The sequence below is a fragment of the Solea solea genome, chromosome 20 (assembly GCF_958295425.1).
Source record: "Solea solea chromosome 20, fSolSol10.1, whole genome shotgun sequence".
Taxonomy (NCBI): domain Eukaryota; kingdom Metazoa; phylum Chordata; class Actinopteri; order Pleuronectiformes; family Soleidae; genus Solea; species Solea solea.
Window position 1 is genome coordinate 13,232,623 of NC_081153.1, and position 13,743 is coordinate 13,246,365.

General features: G+C 43.9%; 1 protein-coding gene across 1 annotated transcript; it reads left to right on the forward strand.

The window, feature by feature from the left end:
• Nucleotides 1–5,730: 5,730 nt before the first annotated feature.
• On the forward strand, nt 5,731–13,531 carry sp4 (sp4 transcription factor). Its single transcript, XM_058618882.1, has 7 exons — nt 5,731–6,281; nt 6,535–6,605; nt 7,574–7,918; nt 8,715–9,909; nt 10,155–10,353; nt 10,945–11,144; nt 11,240–13,531. Exons 1-7 carry the CDS (start codon nt 6,275–6,277, stop codon nt 11,509–11,511), a joined length of 2,289 nt encoding a protein of 762 aa, XP_058474865.1. The 5' UTR covers nt 5,731–6,274; the 3' UTR covers nt 11,512–13,531.
• Nucleotides 13,532–13,743: the final 212 nt, after the last annotated feature.

A 13,743-nucleotide genomic window follows, 5' to 3' on the forward strand; every position in this document is an offset into this window, starting at 1 on the left:
CATGTTAACATTTTGCAAATGGAAATTGACAGAAGTCACCTGCAACGACGCTCCTATTGTCCAACCAGGCGTCAATCGGTGTCTACGCACATGTGCTGTGCTGTCTCATCTATTTTCCTCAAATTGGCATCATGTTCTGTTTATCATGTTTGAAGAAGACCCAAAACTAGTAAGTGAGACCACTAACTCATCAGGTAAATGTAGTGGAAAGTCTCCACCCCCTGGTGGCCAAACAATATATTCTTACTTCCTGATTAGCTTCACCTGGCAAACTGAAAGACTATGTCAAATTCTTATACATGGTCTGTCATACAAGAGCCCAGTCCCAAATCTCCAACCTCTACGAGCACACCACTTGTGCCCACTTAAAATGTTATTTTCAACCACTTTCAGCCTCATCACACTCAGAAACCTCCGATGGCCTTAAGTTCTCCTCCAGCAAGAGCAGAAATGAACCAAGTGACACCCATGACCTTGGTAAAAATCCCACAGACCGGGTCTGCAAGTATCTGCGCCCAAAGTTCAGTTGCCTTCAATTCATCTCTTGAGTTATGATGTCACATCTTTGAGCATCTCATCTCCTGTCCCCAGGAGCTCTTTGTTGTGACCTTTGAACCCATTGGGGTCATACAGTCAACCTCCTGACCGTAGGTTGACTTTTGTCCCCAGTTTGCAGTGTGTGTGTGTGTGCCTGCAGAAGAGAGGAGGAGAGAGAATTATAGTTGACCTGCTTTGTGAACATGTCATAAATTTCCATGTCATAAATGGAAAAAAGCATTTCACACAATCACACAGCAGCACAGTGGAATGACGTCATGTCTACAGTAGTGCGAGGGAGTGTAGTAAAGACCTGCAGTTGTCGCCAGCATATACATTCTTCACATTCTGGTCCTTCATGGTCCGTCTTTGAAGGTGTCACAAAAACTTGTAATTACACTCAGCTCTTGGAGTTTGGAGACAGCAACTTTAATCCTCCATGTGTTCACATGTGCGCGCACACACACACACTAGTGAAAACTGCAACATAGACAAAGTGTGAGATTAGACAGGTACTGTACATTTAATTAAAAACATGAAGCACGACTTGTGAATGAGGTCAACGTCGATAATAAAAGTGTTGGCGCAATGCTGGGTCTTAACTAATTATTATTGCTGACAATCTACCAAATGTTGTTGTTTAATGGACAAACTGGTCTCTAAAATATCAGAAAAAATGTTAAAAAAAAAAATTCCTGAAACAAAATTTAACAGATACTTGTTAGTCCAATCAACGGCTAAATCCCAAAGATTATGGTCACCAAGGTACAGACAGTAATGAAGATCTTAATGGGTCATCAGAATGATGCTCAGCCAGGTTTTGCCCAGAAACTGATTGGCTGTCTCTCTTACTGCTGCCATGACAACCCTGTTCAACAGTTAATTCTATGTCGGCCAAAGCAACACACACACACACACACACACACACACACACACAAACACCCACTCACACCTGCTTACATTTATAAGAATTAAAGGATTATTATTCCAGGCAATTAAACATCATTTCACAATTGCGTGGAACACTGACACAACCTGTCTGCTTTGCATCCCATTGGCGCACCAGTGTAGAAATATAAGACGTTGGTATTTAAAGGTACATAAACACTCAAACCTGTCAGACAATGTTTGTGACGTTGTACAACAACCAGCCACTTACAAAAGAGTATATTTGCTCTGAGAACTTATTGAAATGTACAATTGTACAAGGATGGAAAAAGTGATGATTGAATTCATCTTCTACCACTTTGTCCTCCACATGAGGGTTGCTGGTGTCAATCTCAGCTGACCTAGGGCAAAAGGCGGGGTTCACCCTGGACAGGTCACCAGTCCATTGCAGGGACACATCAGAGACAAAGAACAATCCACTCTCACACTCACACCTACAGTCAATTTAGAAATAGTGTCCAATTTGTCTAATGTCCAAAATCAGCATGTTAAGCAATAAGCAATAAAGTTTTTAGTAAAGCATGTATGGCCTTTCTTTTGTCCTGCCCTTATGCCTTGATTTTGGATTTTACCACTTTTAATTAGACACTTGTACTTTAAGGACCCTTATATCTCCTTGTTTACGGAGGCAGGTGAGAACACAAGTTAAGAAACACACTTAAAATTAAAAGTAGATTCAATTAGACAATAGTTTAGGTCACAACTTTGAAAACCCCAGTTTTAGAGCCGTCAGTCATGAGCGGACTCATATCACGCATGCTACGGGAGAGAAAACGTACGTCATGCATTCACTTAGGGAAATAGATCACCTTTACAATTTTATTTTATTTTTCTCACTGCAGGTAAGACACAAGAACCACCCACACCCTGAACTGGCACTATGCCCGCTGAGACACACCGGTTGTTTTCCAGTTTATCCAGACACCAGGATGCATCAATCATTGAGCTTTATCATTAAAGTGTAACAGTGCCAGCTTACACAGAGCTCACACTGGGTCTAGGGTTAATGTATTTTGATGAGTCATGTTTCCAGGAAACAAAGGTAAAAAAATAAAATAAAGAGGGTCTTCTCAGGTGACTGTGTTCTTTGAGACAGCAGAAAAACGACTGATCACCTCCTGTATACAGCTGCTCTATGAAGCAACATGTGCCTGCTGGGGTTTAGTGTTGAACAGCTATGATGAGATATAGCAGAGGAGTGACATCACCTGTTGTAATTGACATTTATCCATCTGTGCACAATCACGGCTCGGGGCAGAGTTGTGTGACACACGTCTGCGATCTCCTGTCAACAAGTGATCCGGCTCTGTACAAACAAACACTCACGCACTAACAGTACAGGCCATAAATCTCTTTTGTCTTTACAGGCTAACCTTTAGGAAAGGGAGACAACCAGACGCCGAGCTAGCGTGTGACAAACGCACTCCCACACGAAAATGTGTGTGAAGAAAGTGTGGAGATAATGTGGCGAGAAAAAAAACAACAACACAACTGCACGAAAGCAGAGACTGAGTCACACATCATGCAAACATGCTCATGCACTGATGTGCTTTAAACACATCACATTCCTGCACACACACACACACACCCACATTTTGTATTCCTGAAACATCTAGAGTGGGGTTGGTCAGTGGAATTGCCTCCAAGCTTCATGTCAAGTCTATCAGTCACATCCAACAGTCTGACATGACGATGCTCTGTCAATCATCAGCTCAGCAAGATGTGTGAAGTATGAGACTGAGGTCTGAGCGCTCACTCTGTCACTCTCTCTCTGACAACCTTTTCTTTTTTGAATTTAGGTCATAAAGGAAGTTCATTATGAACAAAACTAATAAACTTCCTGCTCTAACTTTCTTCATCAGCTGTTTTGTGAACTTGGTGTGTAAATATTTGACTTTTTTGCTTGCAGACTTACTTTAGTGTAGTTGTTGTTCCGTGTTTGCTTTTTGTTGTTGTGATGAATACATCACGATACGCCTGGATCACGTTACTCAGGGACCTACTTGATTTGTGTACGGTGATTCTGATTTATTGCAAAAAAGTATTGGGATTCGGTGGCATCAAAAACGTTTTTTTTTCTCTTCTCCTTAAACCAAAATTGACTGATTCATTTCTTGATACAATAATATATTTCCACAATCAGTGCACATCACATGCCACTCTGATATTTATCTGTTACATAACATGCAGAATATAATTTTTTTTTTTAAGTTTACCGCTATATTTAGCAAATACTAAAATAAATACAGTCATGACAAATACAAATTTAAGTGCTTTTAGTTTTTCCTGAGTTAGAGATAGATAGATAGATAGATAGATAGATAGATAGATAGATCACAAGTATCCCTTTTAAGGTACAAGGTACTTTATATACAAGACTGCACTTATGAAAGGTGCTATGAGTATACAGTCAATAACTGTGAAGCCCTATCTGTAGTGTGGCGCCATCTAGTGGCAGCAGTAGGATGACACGTATTTCAGCTTTTGCACCTTCATTACTGGAGAATGAATATTCATTATGTCATTCTCATTTTCAACTTTCAACTTTATAAACTTTCCTATGCATGGTGCAATGAGCTATAAAAGACCATAACATCTAAAGTTCACTTCCCTCCACCATACACACACACACAGAAACAACACCCCTCATTCATACTGGACATCGTTGCCTAGCAACGCACTGCCAAGTGGCCCAGGGGGCGGGATCAAGGCGCTTGGCCTCAGCAGTGTGTATGTGTATACATTGCTACTGCGTTTCTGGGCCAACACAGGTGTGTGTGTGTGTGTGTGTAAAGAATATAGGTGCTCCCATGAATAAAAACAAGGAAACCAACTGTCTCAGGCCGAAATGATGCAGCCTTTTCTATTTTGAAGAATTTGTGATCTTTGTAGGGCAATGATACTTGATAAGAATTAAAAATAAAACAAATAATACTCCATCGGTAATTATGTCAAACACTTATGGAAAACATGTATTTAACATTAAACTATATATATATATATATGAGCATGTTTTGTGTGTTTATTACAGTTGTTCATATGCTATTTAATTGATCATAATAAAAAATAAATAAATATGTTTCTTTCTTAATGTGAACTGTGTATTGTTCCATTATTCAACACTTTCACTTAGAAATTCTGTGAAATGTCATCATGAATATTGTGATATGCTTTTTAAGCTAATTTTCCCATAGTTCACATGACCCCTCATGACCAGATAGGACACTCATTGGCTCATTGGTAGTTTGAGTTCGAGACCCCTGACCTAAGGGCTCTCCTCAGATGCCATCAGTAGCTCTAACACTAACATATAGTGGATCTATTCACTAAGCAAAAGAGAATGTCTATCACGAGATACGAATGTTCTTGGATACAGTTAAAGAAGCAAAGAAAACTCTTCTCTGATAGTTTAATAAAGTGTTGGTCGGATATAAAATCCAAACCTTGATAGCGTTAGATAATATAAAGTTGCTTGACCCCAAAAATGTTACTCAAGTAGATTCAAATGCACTGTAGATAAAAAAGTGTTATGGTCACAGAGAGAACATATGGGATTCGAATCATTCTGCACTGACAGTGTTTCCTACTATCATGTTATACTTTTTTTAGTATTTTTCTACAATTTTCTTCTTATGTAGGTAGGATATACTCAAATGAATGTGTATATAACTTTAAAACAGCAGTGTATGTTTAGTTGTTTAGCCTTTCAGAAACTATTATTTTGTTTGTTTATGAAAAAGCTTGCGCACTTAGTCACTTCATGCAGGTGCCAGGTCTGAGCAGATGAAGGAACCACAGCGTCACTGGTTTTACAGTTACAACATAGTTTTCAACTGGAAGCTCAACACAAATACGTGACTCTTCAGTTCCACTTAGAGCAGTGGAACTGAAGAGCCACGGCTGTCATCCTGTAACACCGCAAAGTGGAAACAAGCAGACACGCGCGTGCGCGCGGGCGCGCTCTCCCTCACGCCTCCCCTTCCCGTTCGCCCAGCCCCCACAACACAGAAGCCACGCCCTTCCCTCGCGCTCTCACACTAGCATGACTACCAGCCACAGCCGCTCCAAACCACGGCCCCCGCGCTGGGGAATCATGGGTAATGTAGTTCCGGTAGCCCAATCAGACTCGGGAAGGCGAGGCCTCATCAAAATACAACTCCCATCTCGACCCTCGCACGCCGAGCCCCGTCGTCCAATCTGAATAAGTGGGAGGAGCGTGTCCGCCCACAAAAGCCACAGCTATCTCACCGTATCTGCCACTTAAAAAATCAATTGTGCACGAAAAAAGGGGAATACACGTAAAATACAAACACTGGTGACGGTCTGTTTTCGGTGCACGACGGACGGCGACGAGGCGTCCCCGCGTCGTGCGGCGAGAGAAACGGCGGCGAAAGACAGGAGCAGCGGAGGAGAGAGAGAGAGGGTGTTGTCCTGATGCTTAAATGGAAGTGGGTGGGCCTCCACGGTCACACACTGCCAACTTCTCTGTGGATATTACTGTGACAAGCGCCAGTTTGCTCGTTTATGGTCTGTCTATCCGCTGAAAGGCGTACGGCGGGTCTGCGAGAAGGCGCACGGGCCGGTGGAGCGTCACTCGGTATTTCCGTTATTCGGGACTGCTTGATTGTGCCTGCGCTTGGCACCGCCCTTCCTGGCCGGTGGGTGGTTTCGTCAAACGGGCAGATACGCCACGGCCCAGCGCTGAACATATAGGCCGTCCTCCACCTCCGTACCCGGCCGGCCTTCTACCGTGAACTACACCCTCTCCCTCTCGGTATATTAATGCGTTATGAGTGGTAGGTACCCTCCCCCTCTCCACCCCGCTCTCTCCTTGTGTGTTTGACAGACATGACGCCCAAGTCACTTTGATATCGATGATGAAGTTACTGGTTTCACCTGTTCGTTTTACCGATCACCTCTGTTGAGCTGTATTTGCATAATGATCAGATGTTGTTGATGTTGCACCCAGTGCCTCTGCTTATCCTGGGACTTTGTACCGTTCAGAAACACTCGTGTGATGGTGTTATAATGACTGTCCTCTGTTTGCAGACTCGAAGAAAGAATCATCGGGAACTGAAGGAGGGAAAGCATCTAAAAAGGGGAAAAGTTCTGGTTCACAGGTACGAATGGTGGAATAAGAGTTTATTATAGTTCATTACTTCGGACTTGCCTCAGGGGCCAAAAATGTACTCCCTCCCCTTCCCAGCCAGTCAGCCAGCCAGACATCTCCGGGGGCGTTTCTCTGGTGAATTCAACTTCCTGCTTCTGTGCAGCCCTGCTGAGATCCTTATGAGTAGGCTGTCACACTTCAGCCCCTGTACTTTTAAATTGTCTTGTTGAGTTAGTGTGAAAATAATTGAACTCTGCATGTACGGATTTGTTGCAAAGACTTGCAGCGTTGGTATGTGGCTCTACAATTGTACATTTTCTATTTTTTTTAGCTGCTCCTGAGAGGTTGTATATTTAGTAAGAGATTATTTTCCATCCAGGCAGTTACTCTTAAGTTACTATTTTTGTTGTTGTTGTCAAATGTATATGACAAGCATTGCTGCTGTGCTATTTTGCAATGCTATTTCAGTTTACAGAGTAATCAGACTGTTTCCGTGCACTGCAGAGGGATGTATAGCATAAAAAAATTGCCTGCGACCTAGTTCCTTTTGAAAGGGAGGATAGAGAGAGCGAGAGAGACAGAGAGCGCGAAGGCGGCATTTTCTTCTACTGTTCTGAGAAAAGAGAAATGTGGTTCTCACACGCCCACCCACTCGCTTCCTGTAATGCCGCCCACTCCCACTGACAGCTAGCTCCCTCTCTTTCTCTCTCCCCCTCTCTCACAGCTTTTTGTTTCTTTTTTGTGCCATATGTATTCTCCACCCCTTGCTCTGTGACTCTTCTTCTCCATCGATTCAGCTAGTTCATTGTACGAGTGTGCATAATGAAACCAGCCCATCCCTTCCCTTCGGCTTTTTTTTTACTTCCATGTTGTACTTTCTTATTACTTATTTGCCCTGCCTCCCTTGTCACTCCTGTTTAACTGTCTCTCTCTCTCACTGCCCCTCCTTTCCATCTATTTCTACCTCATTTCCTCCAGGATTCCTCCCAACCCTCTCCATTGGCTCTACTAGCAGCTACCTGCAGTAAGATCGGAGGGCAGGGGGGAGTGGAAGGGGCCCAGGCAGGAGCCCAGCAGATCCAGGTCCAGGCCAGTCAGATCCAGCTGCAGGCAGGTCAGCTCCAAGGTCAAATAGTGGTGGACACAACAGGGGGGCAGGCCCTCGTGCCCCAACAGCTGGAGCTGGTGCCAGCTCAGTTCACGGGGAACGGTTGGCAGATCATTACAGCGGCTCCTACCATGGCCAAGGAGAACCCCAATCAGCCTGTCGCAGTGACAGTGGCCTCCACTTTGGGTATTGACAGCTCACCTGGTGGACGCAAGGTGAAGGAAGTGGGGGACATAGTTTAGAATGCTACATCCATACTACCTTTCTTTTAAAAAAGGCATGAATTCTGCTCCGAGTACATTCTCACTACCCTGCATTTAGATCGCAAAACAAAGCATCTCATTTTCATTTGAAAACTCCAAAGCTACAGTTTTAGTATTGACTGACAAAAAAAATGACACCTGCTCATTTGATAGAGCTGGCGCCCCATGGGGCAAAGGGCCTATTTGCATTGACCCGGGTTTGATTCCACTCGTGGTCCTTTGCTGCGCGTCTTCCTCTTTTCACGCTTCACAGTCCTGACCAATAAAGGCAAAAGCCCCAAAAAATATCGTTAAAAAACAACAACTACAAAAACCAGAGACCTTTGGAAATAATGACGCAGTTCCCCACATTCACTTCCTGGCTGGTTCTTATCAGTCATAACTTGATGTGAACAGCTGTGAATGAAAAGTTTGGGTTTCACCATGTTGTTAATGCTTTTTACCATTGTTTCTCGTTATTGATACTCTCTGAAATTAAGCAAACCACTGCAGAGGACAGAATCAAATTCCTGTTGACACTGGCATGCGCATGCCCAGTGTACCTGAATGGTCATGTGATCTATAGACATGTTAGTGTACTGTACCGCACCGATATGGAGCTAAAACGTTCATCTGGATGCAGATCGTTTTTATTTGAAAACGCTGTTTTTCAAATGAAAAATGAGGAGTATGGATGTAGCCTAAATGGGTTATGTTTCCATTGTTGTTTCCCTCCTAACTGTACCACTCCTCTTCTCCTGTTGGACAGGTGAAAGCAGTCAACAGTGTTGCAGCCAGTCAGCAACAACAACAGCAGCAGTTCCAGATTATCCAGGTTCAAAACCTGCCCAATGCTGGGGGTGGGGTCCAGTATCAGGTCATTCCCCACCTGCAGACTGCAGATGGACAGCAGATTCATATCAGCTCAGCTCAGCCGGCTTCCCTCGGCGCTCTACCGGAACAGGTTCAACTCATTCAGACCTCGAGTCCAAGCCAGACCCAGGCCATCCTCCAGCCAACCAACCAACAGACCATCTTGACAAGTACAGCCAATCAGACAGTCCCACTGCAGATCCGCCCAGCGCAGTCATTTCCCCTGCAGCTGCAGACTCTGCAGGGTTCTCAGACTCCTGTTATGACCACGGTACCCATAAACCTTGGTGGCATGACCCTGGCTCTGCCTGTGATCAACAGTGTTGGTGGGGGCGGGGCTGTGCAGCTTATCCAATCAGCAGATGGCACATTCTCTGTTGCCAATGGCAACCAGCTAGTGACAGCAGTCTCTAGTGCAGCTCTTTCTACAGCATCAACAGGCTCAGCAGTAGCTGAAGGTGATGGCATGTCTGAATCAGCACAAGTGGTTTCTACTGGATCAGAGGGTGTGTCAGCTGACACCCAAGTGCAGAGCAGTGAGGCAGACTCTCAAAGCCAGAACCAGGCCAATGGACTACAGAACCAGATAGATACAGGAGGAACCATACAGCAGGTGATCGTGGGTCAAGTGGGGCACCAGTTTGTGCAGCAGATCCAGCTACAGCCCCAGGCTCAGAGTCAAGGTCAAGCCCATTGCCAACAACAGCCTCAGCACATTCAGACCGTCCAGCTAGCCCCAGGTCAAACCCTTCAGCCCATCCAGACCTTTCAGAACCCAGCCCAGGTCCTTATTCGGACCCCAACCCTGTCCCCCTCTGGGCAGCTCACCTGGCAGACACTGCAGCTGCCTGGTGGAGTCTCCCTGCAGGGCAGCCTGGGGACAGCAATGCCACAGCAGCTGACACTTGCCCCAATGGCCGGTGGGACAACAATGGGGGGTGGAGGGCTGGTTTCCCTAAGTGGAACTCCCATAACACTGAGCACAGCACAGATCAACCCGGGGTCCGGGGTACAGACGGTCAGCATCGCAGGGCTGGGCACTGCTGGAGTTCAGGTGCAGGGTGTTCCTCTCACCATTACCAGTCTACAGGGTAAGGACACACCACACATTTATGAATCATATCATTACAATACACAACATGTGATTAGAGCATTGTGGTTGTGCAGCTGTTGAGAAAATAGCCTTCATGACTTTTCCATCCCAAATTTCCATCGTACAGTTTTGTGGTCCACTAATTCATTTACAGTCGTACTACATCAGGCATCAGGGAGTCCTGCTGCAGCTTTCTGTATTGTGTGTGTATTTATTTATTTATTTTTAACAATCACCTTTCAGGTCAACCACAGGGTCAGGATAGTCTCAAAATCCAGTCATCTCCAGTGACAGTCGCTGTTGGCAACGTGGCACCAGGCTCATCTATGAGTCCAGACCAGCTGGGCTCTGTACAGAGTTCTTCAGACCAGGAGGGACCTCCCAGCAAGAGGCTGAGACGTGTCGCCTGCTCCTGTCCAAACTGCAGGGATGGAGAAGGAAGGTATGAACATTTTACAAACCCATCATACACATAGTGTTATGAATGATACTAGTTTTGTGGACTAACATAGAGGATTAAATCCATACAACATTTCATATTGTGTGGCGAGAAAAATTAGAAATTAGAATATTCAAGCCTGTCAAAAGAACTCAATAGTGCAGTGAAGCAGAATATACACACCTTTTTATTCTCATTGTAGAAAACTAAATTCAGACTTTTCTATTCTATTGAAATCTTCTCAAAGCTGCAGTGCATAACGTTCAGTTATTTATGGCTAAGAAGCGCTCATCCCCTCAAACTGCTGAAGGCCGGGTTTTTTTATGCAGTACAATTCACTTCTGAAACGTCTTGGGCACTTCAGTTTCAGTTTCTGCTGCTTCCGTCTGGATAACATAAAACAATTGTGTGCCATTGTGTGGGAATGTCACTGAGCGACATGGCATCCAAACACCGCTATTCTGAGGAGCAGAGTCATGTGGCGCTGATAGGCTTAATCAGCACCGTGTGAACTTATATGACAATGTAATTTGAACAAATGTTCGATATTATCTGTCTTATCTGTCCTTTTGACACACACCGTTTGTGTTGTAGGAATAGTGGGGACCCCACAAAGAAGAAGCAGCACATCTGCCACATGGAGGGCTGTGGGAAGGTGTACGGCAAGACGTCTCACCTGAGGGCCCACCTGCGCTGGCACACTGGCGAGAGGCCGTTTGTCTGCAACTGGATCTTTTGTGGCAAGAGGTTCACCAGGAGCGACGAGCTGCAGAGACACAGAAGAACACACACAGGTACACACTCAGGCTGTTGGACCAAATGTTTTGACGCAACTGGGAACTTTCTGGATACATTTCTTGACTCTTTTACTGTGATTTTTCCGCTCTAGGAGAGAAGCGATTTGAGTGTCCTGAATGCTCCAAACGCTTCATGCGCAGCGACCACCTGTCCAAGCACATCAAGACACACCAGAATAAGAAGGGCGGAGCTGCGGTGGCAATCATTACCACTGATGACATGGAGGAAGATGCCCCAGAAGGCCTTGGCGCCTCCCCTCAGATTGTTACTGTGGCAACCCTCTCACGTGACTCTGACCCAGCTACACCCACCACCTCCAATCACCTGGAGGAAGAGGAGGAGGAAGAGGAGGAGTTTGAATAGGCAGCAGATTTGTGTTTCTGTGCGACGGCTGATTTCCTGTTCTTATGTAGGGGGCTGTAAGGGTCACTACTTTTTCCCTCTCTTTTTACTTGTCATTTTTAAAATGTTCTCTCATGAAAAGGGACTCTGAAGAGAGATGGAGTCATGCGATGAACGGAAACCGAAAAATATACATTTTACAATCCAAAAAAGTTACTCATAATATAACGACAAAGAATTTAGCCCAAACATATGAAAGAGTAGTTTGGCGTATATAAATATGAATCTATAATAATTCCATGCTCAGTGGGGAAAGGAATGTATGTAGTGTCTAGATTAGCACAAGACAAGCTGAATCTAAATCCATCTGACATCGAGAGACATTTTCCGAATCACAACAGAATCTAACTCTATGCACAAAGTTGTGTTCCTGTTTCATGCCTGTCAGACAGCACTGAGGGTCAATCACGGTACAGGACTGTTGCAGAGTAGTGACAGAGCAGGGACAGTCTTGGATTTGGGTGTGCGTGTGTATGAACGAGTGTATGTTTGTATTCCCTTGCTGTCATGGCGAGGATCTACCTAATTTGAGTTTTATTCATGGTTCAGGTTTTGTCCGCGGATCAGATTCAGGTGTTGATTCCTTTGAGACCAGTCATTGAATAAACTGTAAACAGAGAGGGGTTATTTCTAAAAAAAGAGAGAGAGAGAGAGTAGAAAAAAAAAAAGCACATATGAAAAGATTTATAAATGACGCATTCCTAATGAGGTGCAGTGGCCATTAGAAGAAAAGAGGTTTCTATAGAGAAAAACAATCCAGCTTTCTACAACTTTGTTTGTGTAGTGAAAGCAATACTATAATGACAATCCTAGTGAAACCATGTTTACATTGTTTGGGGAAGTTTTCAAGCCAGTTCGTTCCAACAATAGGGGAAACATCTGAAAGCAGGGCTGTCGTCCGAACAAAGCCAGGTTACTCTGCAGGTGCTGCATCACAGCTACGGTTACCATCCGACGGTGCCTGACGGACGTGACAGCGGTTTTGTCGGATTTGTTTTTGTTTCTGTGCTCTGGTCACGACCCCCTTCTTCACCTCTAACCCTGCCACGTTACCGATGTACCACAATTGCCTTAATACAAGCTGTTGTGCGGAGGGAACGTCAGAGTGAGGTGTACAGAGACAGTGGGCAGCTCTGGAGGGGGCGATGTGGAGAGCAGAACACAGCACCGAGTGAGTCGGTATTAAGTGCAGTGGGTGGGTGTGGGTTTGGCTTTTTAGCTATGTGGATATTTGAGATGTTTTCTGGTGGCGTTGCTCTGTGTTTGTTCAGTGCGTACATGCTTCTTAAATTAAAATCAACTTTCATTTTATAGAATTTATTGTTTAAAAAAAAGAAAAGAAGAAAATCCCACTTCCCAGTATATTAACACAGAGGACCTCACTGTGTATGGCTAATTTATTATTTATCCTCGATTTGTTAATATTTGCTTTTTGCTGGACTTGTATTTGTGTGTGTTATTTCCAAGGTTGTGCATGTTTCAGTTTTTTGCAGTAGTGCAGCTTCTCTTCTTTACTCCTTGTGCTTGGTTTTTTTTGGTTTTTTTTCGGGGTTTTTTATGTCTGACCATTGCTGTTCATTTCTTCTCTTTGCACCATAAAACGTTTTTGGAGAAAAATAAATTACAAAAGAAGAAGGAAGCAAAAAAAGTTAATATTGTTTAAAGTTGAAAAGGTTGATACCAAACAAATGTAGATGTTTTTGGTAATATTTTGTGTGACTACGAACTTTGTTTTCTTTGATATTTTGTAGTGACATCTCATTTGTAAATCTTTTTCTAAAAATGTTTGTTCGTCTCCATGACATTTGATAATGGTTTTTTGCCAGGTTAGCCTCAAAGGCTTCAGTCTATTGATATTTTTAAAACTGGTTTGTACAAATGTGTTATGACAATAAAAAAAAGGAAAAAAAAGAGGACAACTTCAAGCAGAAAAAAATGCTTTGCCTGCATAACACTCAACAATAAAGTGAAAACTGTCTTACCTTGGGAGTATCTGCATTTCTGTTGGAAACAACTGTTTTGCCCATTTACTGTGAAGCTGCAGGCATCAAACCTCTGTTACTCTAACTACTAGTATCACCTACATTGATCATTATTGACATTGACAACACATCAGGGCATTAGTGATTACATAAAAGCATCACTGTGGAGTTGTAATTAATGTTTATATTTCTCACACATGTTGCCATGACA